This window comes from Heterocephalus glaber, unplaced genomic scaffold (assembly GCF_053883595.1).
Source record: "Heterocephalus glaber isolate CG9 unplaced genomic scaffold, H.glaber_assembly_v1.0 deba00001504, whole genome shotgun sequence".
In the NCBI taxonomy this organism is placed as follows: Eukaryota; Metazoa; Chordata; class Mammalia; order Rodentia; family Bathyergidae; genus Heterocephalus; species Heterocephalus glaber.
In genome coordinates this window covers 26,697,206-26,719,104 of record NW_028258324.1, presented here as the reverse complement: position 1 = coordinate 26,719,104, position 21,899 = coordinate 26,697,206, and the positions used below count along the sequence as shown (strand labels likewise).

Genomic DNA, 21,899 nt, shown 5'->3' with positions numbered 1-21,899 from the left:
TACACACCTGTAATCCCATCACTCTAGGAGGCTAAAGCAGGAGGACTGTAAATTCAAGCCCAGCCTGGACAACTTAGTAATTTAATGAAACCCTGTCCCAAAATTTTCAAAAAGGACTGGGCATGTAGTTCAGTGGAAAGGCTCTAGGTTCAATCCTAATACTGCTAAATGAATAAATATTTAATAACAGTTATTTCCCTAACTTTCAAAGAGAACCACCTTCTGTCCTCACATAAAAAGCAAAGTTATAACTGTAAGGAGCTGATCAAACCCCCCAAATACCTGTAGGGAGAAAGATAATGAATAAAAGAGACAGAAACAATATTCAAGATGCAAGGGGGACTGGGAGGAATCTGCCTCTACTGAACAGGCTCAATGACTCCACGGTGGGCCCACTTTTATTTAGCCAGCAAGAAGCACAGGGGACAGGGTAGTATACTCTACCAAGAACAGCAACTGCAATAAGATTAGGGTAGTAAAACAGGGAGCAAGTTTAGCATCTCAAAGGGAACAAGTTAAGGTCCTTCCCCCCTGAATTTTATATTGTCCTCAGTAGATGTTATCTTGCCTCAGGAGCTATGATTTTGGCTTTCTCACATAGCCAGGAAGTATGTGGTCTTTTGTGTACTTCTCTGTTCCTGAGACAAGTTAACACCAGGGCCTGAACTGCAGGACCCCCACCAATCTATGTATATTGTGGCTGGTCCCCAACAATAACAACCAAGTAACAACCAAGTATCTAATCTCTTGTGACCAAATACTATATTGAGCCAGAAATTACACAGCATAATAGAGAAATAAATCTCAGAATCAAAAGAATTACTATATTTTAAATTTCTTAGCAGTAAGAAATTAATGAAATATTAGGATAATATTTTATTTCGGTTGGAATAACCTGTAATCATTATAGTTCAGTTCTGGATCAAATATAGAAGTTTAATTCAAACTATATAAACAACTCTAAGGAGCAGGAAATCTTAACTAAATTTTATTTCAAACTCTATTTCCCATTTAAAGGTTATTGAGAGTTTAGATTTGGGATTAGTATACCACAGTAATGATATTATCATTCACAGTGCTCTACAGTTTCAAACCCCTTAACATTCACTATTTTTTTAATGAGTTTATTGTGGAAGTATCATTTATTCCATGTAATGAAAGTAACAAAGACAAATTCACGCACAGCAAGAATGAGGGCAACCTTTCCTATTGAAGAGAGTAATCAACTATGATCAAGCTATGGAAAGTACATGACATAATATCCCATGTCTACTCTGACAGATATGTGTCAGACACTGCACTGAGGTAGTCTACAAAAAGTACCATCAAAGCTTGTTCTATGCAAGACCCAGTGTGGCTCTTCTGCCAAGACCAGCCCAAAAGCAGATTTGTAAAAACCATCCCTTTAGAGTAGCACTGATAATAAACAGAGTTAAATAAAACTGTAATTGATTTCAACTAAGCTCTTGCACTGGGCCCAAAAGACCAACTAATCTGCAGTTTACACACAGTACTGAGCTTTTGAGAATGGCAGGAGGCCCTGTAACCCATTAACTAAGCTATAAGCAACTGCCCGGTTGACTGACTATATCTAATGAAGTTTTTGTCTATCCCTTACTTGCATTTTTCTATAAATGCTAATTGATCATGTTGGTATGTCGTTGAGTAGAGTGCTCAGAATCAGCTCTGGTCCTAGGAGATGCCTGATCCACAAATCATTTTTGTTTTACTTTGTATTGATTTTTCTTTATTCAAACTCTACTTGACATAATTGGCCTAAGAAATTTTCCTATTAATAACAGTAAGGGAGATTCTATGAGAACTTTGTTGTTATCACTGTTTAAGACAGAGTCTCACTACATAGTTCAGTCTGACCTTGAACTCACCGCAATCCTCCTGCCTCACTTCCTGAGTTCCCACCCTGGAATTACAGGCATGCACCACCACATCTGGCTTGGTGAACTTTGCTTACTATTTGAAATGGCAGTTTAGCCCACTTCAGGAAGACAAAACTCGATGCAGTGACAAAATAAACATATTACAAAAGAGAGATTACAATGTCAGCATAGATATAGGTAAGGATTAGTTGTTGTATTGGGACTGGAAAGGTTAAGGCATTAAAATAAAACTGACCATTGAAGCTTCCATTCCTAGATTAGATTATGTAAATTTTCATCAAGTTGGGCATCTTACCCAACAAATACCTGAAAATTCTTAGAATCAATAGTGATGATTTATATCCTACTCCCAACTTGTTTATTTTACTCTTAGGAAAAATCATAAAAGTGATGGTTCTGATTCTCTTTATACTGGATACTTTAGTAGTTTAAAGTAAATGTGTAGCAAACAGCAAATGTGTAAGACTTAAGTAAACTTGCTCCTATCTTTTCTGCCTTCACCATCGCTTTCTCATTTTTTTCATTTTTCACCTGAATAATTCTGTACACTACCTTAAATCTTTTCTGAAACAAAGGAAAATTAAAATTAAACAAATAATTTTAAAAATAAAAAAAGTAGTACCTTTATATCAAAATTACAATCAAGTCTTCTAATTAACACGATGAAAGTGCCAGATGAATTGTCTTTTACTGGTGGAGGCACTATGGGTTCACAAGCATTCTCTGGTTTTGAATTAATCAAAAAACCCTGAAAAAGAATTAGTAATGAAGTTATCACTCTGTTCACTTAATGAATCAATCAATTTACTACTGTATACATCTTTGCTTTATGTGTTTCACATTATGCTAGATGCATTATCTGGCAGTTATAATTGTTCACAATCTCAGAACTTCTAAAGTAGTATTTGATTTCATAAGCATTCAGTTCTTTAAAATAAGTTGTTTTAATATTAATGTTTGTTTTTCTTTTTAATCACACATGGGAAAATCATGCAAAAAGACAACCACTATTAACATTGTGATGTATTTCTCCACAATGATTGACATTCCTAAACCAAGAAAATCTTTTTTTCCACAGCACAGGAGACTGAACACAGGGCCTTCACACTGAGCTAGAGCCCCAATCCTTTTCTATATTTTATAATGAGACAAGGGTCTTGCCAGCCTGAACTACATAGTGAGGCCCTGCTTCAAAAAACAAAAACAAAAAAGATGCATCCCCATTTCAGAGATGTTAAACTGTGGCATAATAAAACACAGATTGGAGCCAATGAAATATGGTACAAACAAAAAGAACCTACAAGTGAGAATGGGAGATAATTTCTCTTTTTTAGTCATTTCTGTACTGTTGAATCTATTATAACAAGCATATATTATTTTTAAACTTAAGAAAACATAAAAATCAAATCCAGATAAGCTACAAATCCTCAAAACAAACTTTTTGCCCTAAATTGATTGAATTTTATAAGGTCCTAAAGTATTAAATATTATCTTTCCTATGAATGATTCTAAAATAAATAACTTGCTAAAGTAGCTTACTAATTCCTATCCTTCCCTCAGATGTGAGTTACTTAAAACTAAACACAAATTTTTTTTATTTCATCCACAAAGCTTGCCAAGCAGCATGATGAACTTTGTCAATTAATTTGGCAAAACTCTCTGGTCTCTAAACTAAAAGTACCCAAGACGGTGTTGCCCTGTCACTCCTGGGGGCAGTCCTTCCTTATTCTACGATGCTTATTCTACAATCAAGGATCTTCTTCATCCATGCTTTTGACAGGCTCTTTATTCTAATATGTAAAAACTCTAAGAAAACTACAAATGTCTAGGAGACTCAGGGACCAACTTTCTCGTCTTTGTTGTTGTAATCCTGATAATTAAGCAGGGACACTGAAAAATAATAGTGCCGGCAGGATGGTGTCTCAACATGATCAGCCATACAGTTAAATGTATAATACGTTTATGATATATAAACACGCTGATTTTCCTTGAAAAGCTTTTAGGGCTCTAATACACATAAAGCAAAGAGCACAAAACATAATTTTGAGCTTGGTGAGTTTTCACAAACTGAGCACATCTTTATCAGGCAATAAAACATTAATAATTGTTGTAGTTAAGAGTTTGCAAGGGAATAGATTTAATACAGGACACATACTTTATAGGATTAGTTTATAATATTCACCCCAAAAGTCAAATGCAGAGGAGTGCAAGAGATCTTTCCACGCACTAGACACCTGAAGAATCCAGCCAAGGGCCTGGATCCCACAACAATGCCCCCCTCTAGTCCAGCTGAAGGCCTAAAGCCCATGGCAACGTCCTTCCTAAGTTTAGCCAGAGGCCTAGAGCCCACGGCAATGTTTCATGCTTGTCTGCATCAAGGATCTGCACCAGGAAGGCCCAAAGACCAGTGGTGATAGCTAGAAAGCCTGCACCTGTGAGGTGAAGGCTCCATGCCACCAGGCTGAGAGATCTGCACTGGAGCCAGGAAGCAACACCCAAGGTGAAGAACAGAGCTCCTCTGGAGAAAACAGCAGCCATCCCCAGTGACAGGGAGGCCTAGAGCTCTTCTGACAATGAGAACAGCCGAGTTCGTATCATGAAAACCAGCTGCAGCAAGCTCCTCCAGGAAAATTAACAGCATACAAATTTCCCCTCCAGTTCTCTTTTTATGCCTTTGGCACCAATTCTCAGGTGGGTCTTACACGTCCAGAACTACGCTGACTCAGTCCACTTGGGCATTCTAAGTTGACCATTAGTTAATCCACCACAATAATGATCCAGAAACTTCCTCTATTTTCCTTGCCAGTCATTATTCCCATTCCATCCCCAATGACACTACCTGGATTTCTGATCACTTAAATTTGGTTTTACCTAATTTTACACTTGACACAAACAGAACTATACAGTGTAGTAAATGCTCTTTTAGACTTCTTTCTCTCAGTGCTGGATTTGTGAGGCTTCCCTACTCTTGAGTATCCATAATACTAGAGATAGATAGATAGATAGCCCCTGTAGAACATTCATTTTCATTTCTATATAGCAATATTCCAATTTGTGACTATATCACAATTTAATCCATTGTCAATAAGCACTAGTTTGTTGCAATTATAAATAGTGTTACTATAAACATTCTAGTATAAGCCTTTTTGTAAACCCATGTACATATCTACTGAAGACATACACAGATTGGAATCACAGGCTCTCAAGCTAACTGACAGGCTATCAAGCTTTGATAAATACTGCTAAGCAGTTTTCCAAAGTGATTCAGGTTATCTATTTTTAACTGAATAGTCAAATGACCTAAACATAAAAATCACATTTAACATAACATAAAATCACATTTAACATAATCTTGCTTTAGTGCTCTAGAAAATATTTAGTTCAAGGTAAATGTTACAAAACAATTACTTGTGTTGTTAAATTACACTAGTTAAGAAGGTCATAAAGAGATAATTCAATAACATGATATATGTATATATATATATATATATATATAGTGATAATGAAACAGTCAATTTTGTATAAATCCAAATTCTTTGTCTCACACAGTTGAAGAATAAAATTGCAGGCAAAAGGACGGAGTTAGGAGGATGTTTATTGGAAATTAAAAGAAAAAGCAAACTTGTGGTGGGCATCCAGCACAAGGGATTTCCAGAAGGGCAACTGGCTCTCTTCTGGCCTCATACTGATGAGCAGAGCAGTGGAGACTTGTTTTAAAAGGGTGGCTTTGTGGGTTTAAGGTCTGAAGAAAATTAGTTATTTAGCTGGTTCATAAGAGACTGAGTTCAAATGAAACCTGTTATTCTGAATTTCTAAATGTTTCCAAGTCCAGCCCCAGAGGAGCTGTCAAATAACTTAGTATAGCTTTTTCCCAGAAGGAAAGGCCCTTATCTCACCTTTTATTTTAATTTTTATCCTTCGTTCTTGTGTTTTCCTTTACATTGAGAAGCCTAGCTATCTGCTTGAATCACCTCTTAACCCCGATGAGCTATTTTCTTTTATGGGCTATTTTCTTTTATTGACCCTAACAACTCTATGGACCCTAGACCCTACCTACTGATAGGCTGCTCTGACTGCCTACACGTCATAACTAAACTAAACTACACCAATACTGTCAAGAAAAAAGCTGAAAGTAAAAGTTTAAAAGTACAAATGGGAAGACAGTGAGAAAAGTGCTAACCCGTTTTATGAGTAAATAACTGAAATTATTAAATGATAATAACTGTAGTAATAGCAAGCAATAATCCCACATTTATTGAGTATGGCACTCAGAGTCGTGAGTCAGGCATTATGCCCTTTCAATATACTAATTGAATTCATCTTTGCAGCAACTATGAACTAATATGAACTAATACTATTATCATTCCCATTTTACAGGTGAGAAACTAAGTCACAAAAAGGTAACTTTCCAAGGTTACACACAGCTAGCATGCAATCCTAGAAGTCAACCTCCATATATTCTCAATCACTATGCTGTACTGCCTCAAGACAAAAGGAAAAGAAAAAAGAAAAAAAAAAAAAACTAGGTGAGGAACAAAATGAGCAACAAGAAGAGAAGTGAATATTTATAAAAATAAACCAGACCGGGGATTTAGCTCAGTGTTTCCGCTGCCTGCCTCGCAAGTGCAAGGTCCTGAGTTCGATCTCTGGTACCAAAAAAACAAATAAATAAATATAAAAATAAACCCAAATGTTTGTCTAAAAGACAATCAAAGTTGATTCCAAAATTTGAGATACAGTAATTCAAATGATGATGTCAGTAGGACCTTTTTGTCATAATTTTTACCTTCAAACAGATCAAAAAGAGTTAAAGTAAGCAGTCTTTGTTATCAACTAAGGTTTTCTAATATGAGACTGACTGACTAATGGACTGTGGCACTGGAGATTGAACCCAGGGAGCACTAAACTACATAAACTCCAGCCCTTTTTATTTATTTTTGTGATGGATCTTGCTAAATTACCTAGGCTGACTTCAAACTTGCAATTCTCCTGTTTAAGCCTCCTATGTAGCTGGGATTACAGGTGAAAAATCACCACACATGGCCCAGACAAATTATTTATTTCAACAGCTTTCTGGAATATTAAAAATACCCCCAACCAGGGGCTGGGGATTTAGCTCAGTGGTGCCACTGCCTGCCTCCTAAGCAGAAGGTCCTGAGTTCAATCCCTGGTACCAAAAAATAAGTAAGTAAATAAAATACCCACAACCTGTGTACATTCTTTTTTTTCCCCCTGGTACCGGGGATCAAACTCGGGACCTTGTGCTTGCCAGGCAGACACAGCACCACTGAGCTACATCCTCAGCCCCTTTCCTTTCTCTTATTTACTAGATCATTCTTACAAACCTGCCAATAACTTTCATACACAAATCACATTTAATTCCTTTTCTACAAATATTTGTGGATGTTGCTTCTTTTATGCATTTTTTAAAATCCTTTGGGAACTGAGGGTGTAATTCAGTAGTAGAGTATGTGGTTTGTATGGCTGAGCCCCTAGGTTTGATCCCAGCACCAAAAAGAAAAAATAATCTTTTAAACTTTACTCAGATAATATTAAGTTGCTTTAACACTGTCTTTCTGAATACACTTGATCATTTCATGAGGGTCTCGCTTAAGTAGCAGGATGGGTGAATAAGATCGAGTTCCTTCCTAAGCAATTTATACCTGTTAAGAATTAACAGACCTAATATGATACAGTACAAACTACATATGATACATCTGTAGAGAATGCAGTAATTCTGACTATGGAGGCAGTAAGAGAAAAAGTGGTATATGACTTGGTTATTAACACTTTACTATATATTTCAGTTTAGTAACAAAAACTAAACACAACTATTGTTAATTGAAAGGAGAACTATCACTTTTTAACCTGTTCTAGACATCACATGTCTATTGATACATTGTAGAACTGAATCAGGTTTCTAGCAAACACACCACAGTTATTTTGATGCACTTTGACATATGCTGCTAACTATAATTCTCCTATATTTTAAGATCTAACAGCAAAAATTAGTATATGAATTATTTCAAACTTCATATCCACCTGCAAATTTTATAGCTATATTTTCCACGCCTTTCTGTACATCACTGAACAATGAATAGGATAGAAATTTGAAAGTACATAATAGCTTAAAAATAAGTCTTTACGGCCGGGGATTTAGCTCAATGGTGCTGCCACCTGCCTTGCAAGTGCAAGGTCCTGAGTTCGATCTCCGATACCAAAAAAAAAAAGTCTTTAATGGGATTAAAAGATTGTTTTCATTTCTTCACAGATTAGACCATACATGTGTAGTGTCTCAAAGTTACATCTCACTTCGTGTACTCTGTTAGATTTCTCCCAGTAATTTCTGGCTATATATTTTTCATAGTAAGTTAAATGTCACATTTTAATAAAAGATTATTTAAAAATATAATTCTTAAAAGCCTACTAATAATTCAAAAGCATTAAAAGGTAACTTTAAAACGTTTACAGAGTCAGTAGTGTAAGTTAGGCCAACTACATAATTTTTTAAATTATTTCTGAAAAAGTCAAAAAAGCACTAGAAATAAATTTGTTTCATATTAATATTCCAAGAATGCAAAAGCTTACAATAAAAAAAATCCCAGACTATTATACTTAAGTTCACTGAAATTAAAAGAGAAAAAAGTGGGGGCCGGGGATTTAGCTCAGTGGTTCCGCCGCCTGCCTTGCAAGCGGAAGGATCCGAGTTCAATCTCCACTACCAAACAAAAAAAAAAAAATTAAGTTTGGGCCGGGGATTTAGCTCAGTGGTTTCGATGTCTGCTATGCAAGCCCAAGGACCCGAGTTCGATCCCCGGTACCAAAAAAAAAAAAAGAAAAAAGTGGAAAAATATTCACATCATCAATAGGCAACTCTAAAATCATTCACTTTAATAATTTCCTCAAGTGAAAGTTTTTCAGTAATTTGTTTTAAAAGGATTTGATAATTAATTAGGATTTATCTATTACTAAGATAACTTATACTTTGGGGTCATGATGGAATAACAGAGACTTGTTTTACCCTCTTGCCTTAAACAACTAGAAAACCAAACAAAAACATATGTAACATTAGTTTTCAAACACTGGGCAATAGTGCAAGCAGTACAAAGATTTCTATGAAGAGAAAAACAAATGACATGAACCTTACAAGTACTTCAATTTACTGCTGAAAGATCCCAAGTCTTACTATCAGGCAGAGGAACCCAAAACAGACTGGTAGTCTCACTGAGTTGAGGAGACAAAGTTCAGAGGCTGTGGAGGTCAAGGTAACTAGGTTTTGTGGGGCAGAATACTGAGAGAGATAGAGTTGTAAAGAGGAGAAAGGGCACTCCAGATAGATGTAAAGGGATCCACTCAAATCTTTGAATGAATAGTGATATGTATGTGTATGTAAAGAAACTACCAAAACTAAGGAAGGAACCACTGGAAAGGAATACACAGACAATACCTGGAGCTCACACAAGGCTGGGTATAGTTCATGATCCAACCAGAGTTGAAAAACTTCCCAATACACAGAGCATCTAGTAAGCCCTCAAAAGGGAAGTGAACAAAATTAACCTTAAACATTTGAAATAAAGTAGAAAGTTCCTATTAGTGTTAAATACAGATTTATTGTAAATGTAAAATTTACATAAAGATATTTATGAACATCCATCTACAAAATGTAAACCACATATCCCAGAAAACGGGTCTGAAATATTATATACCAATATTTTAACAATGGCTAGGCCAGAAAAATACAACCATCTGTGGTTTTCACTTTCTTCTTCATACCTTTTTGTGTGTATGTGCTGGAGGGTCACATGCATACCTTCTGAGTACTCTTTACCTCTTTCAAATGACGACACATGAGTTTTATGATAATAAATAATAAAATGGTAAGAAGTGTTTTCACTCTATAAGTAAAGAAAAATCTTATTAAATACCTTGTGCCTTTACCATATTACTATTTTCTTACCTTTAAACCTTCAGCTGGAAGTCTATAACCAAATCTTGCTGGAAGATCATCAAATGTCTGAGATGCATTTTCAAAATTATACTAAATGTAAAATTAAAAATAATCAAGTTAAAGCCAATTTACATGACATTAAAAACATTTAAAAATTTAAAATGTTTAAAACATTAAAATGTATTAAATTATATAAATTATCATTTTCATAATCCTGATTTATTAATGTAGTTTATCATAATAAACCCATTTATAAATGTGTATCCAGTAAAACAGCAAGAACTATATACAATTTATAACACATACAAATGTTTAAATTTGATTTTTATTTCATATGTTATTATCAAACAGCAACAGTAATTCTGTAACACTAAACAACCTACTGTTTGTCTGAGTTTAACACAAATAATTTCCTAACCAGGCATTTTCCATACATACCTTTTTTTCAGCAGAAGAGTTCTACTGTATTTTCTCTGTATTTTAAGGGTTTGATTTAATACAAAAGATTTATAGGATTTCTGTCTCTAGCTATGAAAAATTACTTTTTCACAGGAGAAGAAGCACCATCAAATCATACTTTTAAGGCTTTACTGATTTTGATATAAACTAAATATTTTTATCCACAATAGAACAATGAAAAGTCTAAACTCAATTAAATACATACACAGAGAAACCCGTAGATATTCAAACTCTAACAACTTTCCTCCTTCCACACATTGATTTTAATCCTGTAGTATTTATCAGTATTTTGCTTAAAGCAAATAAACATTCCCTGTGCTTTTAGAAGATAAAACTAATGATATAATTATGAGGGGAGTTCACTGCATCATTTAATAATGTTCAATCTGCTACATAGAGAACAAAAGAAATAAGGAAGATAGATGAAACCAAGCATTGATAGTAACCAACTAACTTTTGAAGCACAGATGAAAATTGTGATATACTAGGAGGTAAGATAGCTGTGCATAACCTGTAGACCATAAACAGAAAAACCAAAAAATTTTTTGAATATAGATAAAAAGGATGTAACAAAATAAGACTATTACCCAATACTAACCATAATATTGATAGAAAAGGATGGACTGATCAAGTAAACATTAAATATTCACAAAGCATGGATTAGGTAACACTTCCAAATTAATAGTTGTGTCATCCCTAAACACCTACTGCTGAGTCCCATTGTAGAATCTCACAGCATCTGCCAAAAGGATCAAGATAAAGAGCACCACAATTTAACAACAAATGTCTAAATCTCTTAACAGAGCAAGTCTTCCTGGTTCACCCTCAACTCAGGTCCTGGTAACCATACTTAAGCAGAGGAAGCAGCAGAAATTCGACAAACTACACACAAGATTCAGGTAGCACCATCTTGCATCACAATGAAACCCTCTACTGTCTTCACATAACCTCCTGTATCTTTGTTTCTCACTGTATGATTGCAATTAATTCAAAAAAGCTGTGATTCAGCATCTGAATTTGACCCTGAACCTATCCATTCTGTGATAATCAGTAGGGCAACACACTTGAACACCATCAAGTGTATGTGGGAATTGCTTCAGGCTAATTTCTCACTGCAAAAACAATTCATATTTGCAGTGTGTTCTATTGTTTAGAAAGTGCTTTACAGTCATCAAGCGCTTTTAAATCTATCACTACAATTTAACATTTAATCTCAATTAAAGTATCTTTCAATTAAAGTGAATGGATTCAATTAACTATGATCAGCTTCATATTGAAAGTGAGGTTATTTTACTCCTTCCATTCAAAGACATCACCATAAAATAAACTGATCTAGATATATGGAGACAAACTAAGGAAAAAATAAAGTGCACAATAAATCTAATCCAGTTGAATCATCGCAAAACCATCTCCCTGCCCCAATGCATAGAAAATCTGTCTTCTATAAAACTGGTCCCTGGTGCCAAAAAGGTTGGGGACTGCTAATGTATACCACTATTACTATCATCTTCATTTTACAAACTGACCACAGAATATTGAAAATAATTTTCTCTAGTAAACTGGAAGGACAAGGAGACTACACTGTGGCCAAGGATTTAGCTCGGTGGCACGGCATCTGCCTTGCAAGCACAAGATCCTGAGTTCAATCCTCTGCACCAAAAAAAAACAAAACACACACACGGAGACTACACTGTCTTCCATACCCTCCAACTTTTATAAGAAATTAACTGTAATTTGAGATGCTAGGTAATTTGACCAAGGCCATAAAACTACGTAGTAGTAGTAGAGCTGAAACTCTGTAAATCCATTACTGGACTTCTTGACTACTATCATTTATAATCCAGTCTATTCATACCACTACCACAAGGTGCTTCTCTGTGGCTCAGCTTGCTGACCTTACAACCACTATCTAGAAACAAATCTCTCTGAAAAATCCAGGCAATAATATCAAAAAGCAGATATAGCATCAACCAAAATTGGGTTGGCGCTATAAAACAAAGTAAAAAGTACTGAGATAAGGCCAGGGATTTAGCTCAGTGGTTCAGGCACCTGCCTCACAAGCACACGGTCCTGAGTTCGATCCCCAGTACCCAAAAAAAAAAAATACTGAGATATACTTCCCAATAAGATCATGGACACAATTCAGTTAACTAGTCACTTATAACCTAAGGGCCTCTAAGTTTTGTGGTTCTTTGTTTATTTTGTTCTGTTTATGGTACTGGGGATTAAACCCAGAGCCTTTATACTGAACTACATCTTCAGCCCTTTATTTATTTTTTTAATTTTGACATAGGCTCTTGCTAAGTCACTAAGTTACCCAGGTTGCTCTTGAACTTGTACTCTTCCTACCTTAGCCTCCAATAGTGTTGGGATTATAGATATGTGCCTGGCTCCCCTGCCAATTCTAAAAATCTATTTTTCTAGTTATAAATCTATATAATTAATAATGTCACATTTATTTGGGGGTCAAAGGAAAGAAAAACAATGAGATAAGAAAAAAAGAGTAAATCTGAAAGAACCAAGGAACAAATGCTATTAGGAGAAAATATGAGAGAACTAAATCTCTAAGGAAAGGCTATTAATCAGCTCAAACATCTACTGATATTCTATTGTATAATGGATAGCAACCACTAGAAACATAGTTTAATAAGACACAGTCTTACCTCCCAGTTACTCAGGATCTACCACAGCAGTGTCCCCAGCCTTTATGGCATATACATAGTTTCATGGAAGTTAAGTTTTCCATGGAGCGAGAGGGAGTGGTAGAAGATTGTTTTAGGATAAGTCAAGCACATTTTGTTTACTGTGTACTTTATTTCTATTATTATTACTAAATTGTAATATGTAATGAAATAATTACACAACTCATTATAATGCAGAATCAATAGGAACCCTGAGCTTGCTTTCCTGCAACTAGACAGTCCTATCTGGGAGTGCTAGGAGACAGTGACACCTGAAGTATGTTGCTTAGGTCCAATCTACTCCATAATCTCATTTTGGTTGATGTCACTCTGCTTCATAAAAATAAGATGAAGAAAATGGAACCAGGCTTTTCTGTACTTTAGTGGCAATCTCAGGATATTCTATTCTGACTTTCATCTAGAATGTATGGAGATATGAAGTTGTATCAAATATGCTTTCAAGGTCACCAGCATTTGCACTCTCAAGAATTTGATACTCTTTAACCATGTACAAAGTTGATTCACCAGGCTTATTCACAAATGGGTCAAAAATTCATTCCTTCCCACTCTGGAGATCTTTTGTGGTTAGGAAGTAATGTTCAAACTCTTTTGAAAGATGAGATAGGTGATCATTCACCAGGTGGGAGAAAGAAAGGCCTGGCTCAGTCTCTTGCAAAATCTGTTAATGTTTGAAACATGTCAAAATACTCCATGATCATTCCATCATCCTGTAATTCCATTTTGGCTTTGAATGCAGCCACTTTATCTGCTGACTTGAATATAGTTATCATTTCTTCTAAAGTGACAGACTGAATTCACTGAGCAGTTTGAATAAGTCAAACTAGTAACCAAGTTTTGCAACCCATTCTGTCAATGGAATGTGTTGGCAGTAGTTTTCCTAAAAGAAATCTCTAGAGTGGATCTCATAACTCAAAAACTCTGGTAATCTATCTTTAGAAAGCCATCTCACTTCCATGTATAAAAGAAGGCATGTGTGCTCTGCATCTATCTCCTCACAGAGCTACATGAATAAATGGGAGTTAAAGGCATGTACTTTAATGTGGTTGGTAATTTTAATCAAATCCTGCAAAACACTGCTAAGTTCAGGTGATATTTTTCGCTAGCCAGCAGTTCTCTATGGATAATATATTGTGTAAACTCACATTCTGGAGCAACCTCTTTGACCCTAGTAATGAAACTAGAAAGCTGTCCAGTCATGGCAACTGCTCCATCTGTGCATATACTGATACAAAATGACCAGTTATGTTTTCCTGGCATGGAATCATTCAAAGAATTGAATAGTTTTGCACCTGTGGTATTGGTTAGCAAAAAGGTGCACATAACATATCCTCATGCACATCTTCCTGAAAAATATATCACAATAAAACAAGCATTGTTGCCTTGTTGTCAACATCAGCAGAATTGTCAGCCTGGATTATCTATCATGATGACTCACTGATCCTAACAACTGTGCCTCAATATCTTCTGAAATTTCATCAATTCATCTAGTTATGGTACTAGCTGAAAGAAGAACACGAGCCACCTTTTGAACTGCACCCTTTTCTATAAGTTCATGACAAATGTCCTTGGCAGCCAGCGAGATCAACTCTTTACCAACAGTAAAAGGCTTCTAAGCTTTATCATTGGAGCTAACCGCTAAGAATGATGCTGTCAGTACAGACACATTTCATCAAGTGGTGGTGGCCTTCAACAATTACTTCATGTAAAACATTATCTTCACGTTCATGTTTTTAAAAAAATCCAAAGCCTTCTGTTTTAATGCAGGATGTCTGGTCTCCATATGGATAAGAATTGAAGGTTTCATGTCTTTGTTGGATAACTGGTCACCACATATTATACAAGCAGGCTTTGAGAATGTGAGTCACCTGTTGCAATGAAACTATAATTTAAGTAGGACTCTTGGTATGTTCTTTTAAAGTCACCTTTGTCTTTCTTGGCAGTCTCAGAGTTTTCTGCTGTCTCATCATTGGGTCTGTCCACCTTTTCAAAGAAGTTCTCCAGTGACATTTGTTTTTTACTCATTTTGCCTTGGGTTAGCTTGTGGGCTTATGAACACAGTGACCAAAACAATTGGACAATTAAGAAAAGAGGTACAGATCAAAGTGATAAAATAACATGCGGGCCATGTGTGAACTAAAAAAAGTGTCAGATTCTGACTTCAAGCTTGCCAACAGATGAAGCTATACAACAAATTACAAGTCACTTGCCACTATAAAACCTGCCACCCTATGCAGCTTAATCACCACTTGCCATTCACTGATAGGATTTTCATGAGTCTGCAAGCAACTAATTTATTATTGTCTGTGTAGTCAAACCCCTCTGCTAATGTTAACCTGTATTTGCAGCTACTCCCCAAAGCTAGCATCAGTGCTTCAGCTCCACCTCAGATTATATATTAGGTTCTCATAAGGAATATGCAATCTCTATCCCTAGCATGCACAGTTCCCAGCAGAGTTCCGACTCGTGAAAATCTAATTCTGCTGCTGATTTGACAAGAGGTGGAGCTCAGGAAGTAATGGAAGCAAGAGGGAGCAGCTGTAAATATGACTGAAGCTTTACTTGTTCACCTGCCATTCACCTCCTGCTATGTGGTCCAGTTCCCAACAGACTACAGTACTGGATGTTGGAGACCCCTGCTCTATTGACTAGTCAGTAACACACTATATTACCAGCTCCATAGCCTCTTCGAAATCACAAACTAACTGGAAAAACACTGGAAATTAATAAATGGAAGAACTTAATGGCCAACAAAAAAGAGAAAAAGAAAAGAATCTGGCACACAAATAGCACAATAAAAACTGGCTTGTATTTTTAAAAGTAGCATCCCAATTCTGATCTAACTGGAAATAGAATCAACCTAATGTCCAACTTACTTAAATCTATATTACTGTAAACTCAGATTTCAGAATTCTTTTACTCAATTAAAAGGAAGAGTTAATATTTTCTACCTCTTGACTCACTTCCAGTGAATGACTGTGTCGTATTCAGTTCCTCTGTCTTGGTTTTTAGTTCCTCTTTTTATGTTTTCACAGCCCACTCTCCTCTAGCTATTTCTGCATTCATGTTAGCTTTCTCTCTTTTAGTGTCAGAACAGAGACCGGATGCAAGCACCTCCTATGCTGATGGTCCCTTCACTAGACAATATCAACTCAATACATTTCACACTTATCTGCATGAGGCCCAGGGAACACTGCTGGCAAACAGAATTGACTTTCCTCTATACAGTACTTAACATTTGTTTTGTCTTAAAAAACACAGCTTGGGGGCCGGGGATTTAGCTCAGTGTTTAGCCTCACAAGCACAAGGTCCCAAGTTTGATCCCTGGTACCAAAAAAAAAAAAACAACAGCTTGAGTGGTCTCATACTTTCTTGAGGGGATGAGCACAAGATGATCAGAATAATAATTATAATGCAGATAAAAATGATATGTAAGATATTTACTATATGTCAGATACCATTTTAAATAGTTTATCTTATTTCATTATCACAACACTCTAGTTTACAAATAAAGAAGCTAAGGCATTTATTAGTGATAGTGAACCTTTTAGAGATGAGTGCCCAAACTGCAAACCAAAACCTACTTATTTGTTGCGATGTGCCAAAGCTATAATTAAACCTGAATACTGAGGTTTTAGTTTAGAAAAAAACTCATATATTAACATTTTTTTGTCTTAAAAACAAATGTGTGCCACCGGTTTGTCACCGATATACAGTTAAAGCAATTTTATCAAAATCATACAACTGGTTAGAACCCCAAAGCAGATCACTAACAATCACTTAATCCACCTGATAGCTGGACCACAGAATAACAATCTACCTCAGGTATCAAAGAAAGAAGACAAAAGAGTGAAAAGCATTAAAAATGACAGAGAGAGAGAGAGAAGTCACAGGAGAGAAGGGAGACAAGGAGAACTTTAATTCCCGTTCAGTTCATAAGTCTTTTAACTCATTTCACAAGTTATTATGAGACTATTACATTTGCAGACCAAGTTAGAGGAGAGATTTAAGTAGCAACAGACTCAGTCCTTAAAGGTTCAACTATATCCACTCTACCTCAAAAAGAACCAGACTACACTAGGAAATCAATTTTAAAACCTAATTGACCAGTTCTCTACTAAAGACGGTGACAGAGGGAAAACTCTCACATGGACTAACAGAACTTCTGCGCCTTCAAAAGCTATAGTATAAAAACTGCTCTCCCAAGCTCTACAATTATCCCAGAATCTGCCAGGAATGTTGTACTGTACTATGCAGAAGCACATCTAAGGACCACATCATGCTTCGATCAGCAATAATATGGTCCTTCTATTTCTTACCTAATATCACCAAGCAAAGCAGCAACACTCAGACAGTAAAAACAATAAATCTTTAGCTAAGACCTGGAATATAAGGAAGTTGCACACACATGCACACACACAAACACACACACACACACAAAGTTAATTCCTCCTTTTGTACCTTCATAGAACAAGAAATAGGAAATACACTTCTTGTAGTAAAGGAGGGTAAGACATAGCCAAGAGAAATCTATTAGGATTTTGGATGGCAATCTTCTTAAAAACTTTTCTATTCACTGTCAAACCTAAGATAACACACTACTGCTCATCTCACTCATTAATCTTAAACTGAAATTTTCTATGGACATCTTGTGGAATTTCTAAATTATTATTACCAATAGAGATACTACTGAGATCTTACAGTCATTAGAAATAGTCAACACTATGAAAAACTAGGATTCTATATTAAATACACAAGCATGTAAGCATCTGTAAACGAGCACTTGTGTGCATGCACACTCTCAAAAACAACATCATTAATCAGGTACTTATTGTGCATGAGATCTTACACTGGCTATTAAGCAAGAAAAAAGTGAATAAGGTACCCCACTTTCTAGTAATTGTGTGTATATTCTTTGATATGTTTATAAGTAAGTGTCCCATAGGATTCCATCATTCAGGACTTTTTAAAGTTGTTCTTTACAGAATTTTTGACATGAATAAATTTTACTGTACTCACTGCTAAAATGTCTGCTTCTACAGGCAGTAAGTTTAAGAATGCAAAGAGCTGGACAGTCAAGATGGTGTAGACTTGTGTGGCCGACAGCATAAGCATCCCTATGGAGAGCAGCATCTTGTTGGAAAGTCACCTGGGAGACAAGAATATGAATAACAATGAGAAATGGCAGCTTCTTCCTGAGAATAAGTCACTTGCTTCCTTGATTCCCTAATGTTCAAAAATACCCTTTTTAATTACAAATATGTGTTAACAGTGAGATTAAAACTTATTTCAAAAGCCTAAGAAAGGTAAGACAAGCAGCTTGAAGCTCCTCGGTAGTCCCGGGCCCCGCCCTCGGCACGGTGAGGTCCTAGGGGCGTATTGCAGCCCCACCCCCATCTGACCCTCTCTAAGCTGCGACCAACCCGCCAGGTGAGACAAGCTGCTTGAAGCTCTGCAGGCCGTCCTGGGCCCCACCCCGCCGCGCCACAATGAGGTCCGCTTAGCCGCGCGGGCGCCTCCAAGGCAGCTACCTGGTCCCATACTACAGAGGCACAGGCGATTATAAAGACCCTTGTCCTGAGCGACACAAAATAGAGCAGAAGTTAGTAACAGAAAGAGGGCTTCTCAGGCTCCTCGATGAAAACGGAAGCTCGGTGGAAAAGTAAAGAGAATCTCTACAGTAAAGGCACATCAGACCACTGTACTTGGTCTGCAGCAGGCTTGCTGAAACTCATTGACTCGTATATGCACAGGGATTCCTACGGTGCCTACCGTGACAGCAGAGACATACCCTGAAGGAGCCCCATAATTTCTATTGCTATTTGCAAAAAAGAAAAAAAAATTTTCTCTTATTTTTAATTCTTAATTTTTACATTTTTTCTACTCTTCAAAGTTTTACTTTTCTTTCTTTTCTTTTATCTTTTCTTTCTCACTCACTCATTCTCTCGCTGTCCAACATTGCTCCTCATCTCCCCATTTGCTCCTTTCTGCACTGAATTCAGATTTCTCCCTTATTGTTTTTTTCTTCTCTTTTTCCTTCTCTTGATTATCATTAGGTTTAAAGGAAAGTAAGTTGGTATCTAGCCTCCCTGTTGCTGTTAGTCGATTCTATTCACATCTTTGTTCTTTCATTCTGCCTTTTTCTCTTGCCTTTAACAACTTCTTAGAGTTTGTGTGATCTTTCTGTGTCTTCTGGACTCACTACTAATCTTAACTGTTCTTTCTACCTGTCCCTCCCTCCCCAACTCCTTTTAACTCCCCACCCCGAAGGGGAAAGATGCTATATTGAAGAGTTTACTCATTATAAACTTATATTGGGTTGGTCCTCGGTTTTAATTTAACTCACATAGTTAAAAGTGATAGATTAATAACTACCACAAATTGTCATTTTCTAAGCTGTGCTTGATGCTATGGTATTGCTGACTATGTCATTTGGGCTAACATATTGTGATTGATCTAAGTAGTTTTCCTTCCTGGTATAAGGAAAATAAAATAGACTCAGAGTCATTAGAGTCTCAAAACCCAAACACAAGCTATATCTGGAAGACACCTCTGAAAAGCAATCATTCCACAGGGGTTTTTAAACACAAGCAACAAAGATACCTACGTTAAGCAATTTTGAAATATCAACCCAGGAATTAAACCAAGGACAGTACCAAAAACAAAAATGAGAAGACACTTAAGCAAGGCACAAACGCAGGCTTCCACGCAACAAAAAGGAAATTCTGGGGGAAATGAGGTGGAAAAGTCTGATAAGCAACCACTTGGACACCCTGAACTGATAGCACAGAAAGTAACAAAGCACATGCATGAGGCTCTAGAAAAATTCAAAGCAGAAATAATCTCCCAGATAAATACAGACATGGTGAGCAGAGTGCAAGACATGATTAGAAGCTCTAGAGCAGAATCAGATAAGAAAATAGATGAGATCAGAAACATGCTGGAAGCCATGAATGCCCAGCATAAGAAAGAAATGGAAAACATGATTGCCCAACATAAGACAGAAATGGAATCCATGAAACAGATTCAAACAGATATTCAGGAGATTAAAAACTCCAATGAAAGCATGCAGAGAAGACTAAGAGAATCTGAAGACAGAATATCAGATATAGAAGACAGGATTGTGGTTAAGGACCATGAAAACAAAGATTTCTTAAAGATACTAAGGGGCCATGAGAAATCAATCCAACAGCTGCTAGATGATGCAAAGAAGAATAACATAAGACTAATAGGAGTCCACAAAAAAACAGGAGAAAGTATAATTGACATTAAAAAACTGTTCACGGAAGTAATAGTAGAAAACTTCCGAGATAGAGGTAGAGAATTGGACATACAGATAAGTGAGGCATATAGAACTCCAACCAGCCATCACCAAAAAAAATCTACACCTTGACATATAATAGTCAAGATCTCAGAAACCCAACAGAAGAACAAAATTCTACAGGCAGTTAGAGAAAAGAAACAAATCACCTACAAAGGAAAGCAAATCAAAATCATGGCAGATTTCTCAACACAAACCCTCAAATCAAGGACAGCCTGGAGTGAAGTATTTCAAGCCCTAAAAGAAAATAACTTCCAACCTAGACTGTTGTATCTGGCAAAATTATCTTTCAAAATCAATGGGGAAATTAGATACTTTCACGACAAAGAACACCTGAGAAATTTCATGAACACCAAACCAGCACTCCAAACAATTTTAAGCAATATCCTGGAAAAAGACAATGAAGGGCACAACTCCGTGAGGCCCAGCAGAGAGAAGGCACCATGCAAGGTAAGACACTAAAGCAAAAGGGGGGAAAATAAGAAATAAAAGAGCCAACAACAGTAAAACATCATGATAAGGATGAGTCAATATCTCTCAATTATAACTATCAATGTTAATGACCTCAATTCACAAATCAAAAGAAATAGACTGACAGAATGGATTAAGAAGCAAAACCCAGCAATACGCTGTATACAAGAAACACACCTAACTCAAAAGGAAATCCATAGACTGAAAGTAAAAGGATGGAAAACAGTTCTCCACATGACAGGAACCCAGAAAAAAGCAGGCGTAGCAATCTTATTTGCAGACAAAGTACATTTCAAACCAAAACTAATTAAGAGAGACAAAGATGGTCACTACATACTTGTGAAGGGAACATTCCAAGAGGAAGAGATGACAATCCTAAATATATATGCTCCAAATACAAATGCTGCCAACTATACAAAACAAATATTAATGGACATGAAAAACCAAATAAGCACTAATACAATTGTAGTGGGGGACCTCAACACCCCTCTATCACAAATAGATCAACTAGAAACAAAATTAACAATGAAATTCTAGAACTGAACCAAGCTATTGAACAAATGGACTTAATAGATGTTTACAGAGTGTTCCACCCCACAAAATTAGAATATACATTCTTTTCAGCTGCACAAGGGTCATTCTCCAAAACAGATCACATGCTAGCTCATAGGACATATCTAAGTAAATGTAAAAGAATCAAAGTTATCCCCTGTATATTATCAGACCATACTGCAATACAATTGGAGATCAATAACATAAGAAACTGCAAAACTGCCACAAACACATGCAAATTGAACAACACCCTCCTGAACAACCAATGGGTGACAGAGGAAATTAAAGAAGAAATTAGAGAGTTTCTACAAGTAACTGATAATGCCAGTACAACATACAGGAATCTATGGGACACAATGAAAGCAGTTCTATGTGGGAAATTCATAGCAGTGAATGCCCATATTAGGACAACAGAGAGAACTCAGTTAAATAACCTAATGCAGAACCTCAAGCTCCTAGAAAAAGAAGAGAATAACAAACGCAAAGCTCATACAAGAAAGGAAATTATAAAGATCCAAGCAGAAATCAATGCAATGGAGACTAAGAGAATG

At 36.3% G+C, this 21,899-nt stretch overlaps 1 protein-coding gene across 7 annotated transcripts in view; it reads right to left on the bottom strand.

Annotated features, from left to right (window-relative positions):
* The window catches only part of Rnf13 (ring finger protein 13), a 151,892-nt gene that overhangs the window by 86,097 nt on the left and 43,896 nt on the right, over positions 1–21,899 (bottom strand). For 5 of the 7 annotated variants that reach the window (XM_021253014.2, XM_004834440.3, XM_087186329.1 and 2 more), the window contains 3 exons: positions 18,024–18,153; positions 9,856–9,936; positions 2,521–2,646 (listed from right to left, as the gene is read on the bottom strand). In XM_021253014.2, the coding sequence (XP_021108673.1) occupies positions 2,521–2,646; positions 9,856–9,936; positions 18,024–18,137 (321 nt within the window). In that variant the 5' untranslated portion in view covers positions 18,138–18,153. The remainder of the gene's footprint in view (positions 1–2,520; positions 2,647–9,855; positions 9,937–18,023; positions 18,154–21,899) is intronic. The other 2 variants (XM_087186333.1, XM_087186332.1) reach the window with 1 other exon arrangement.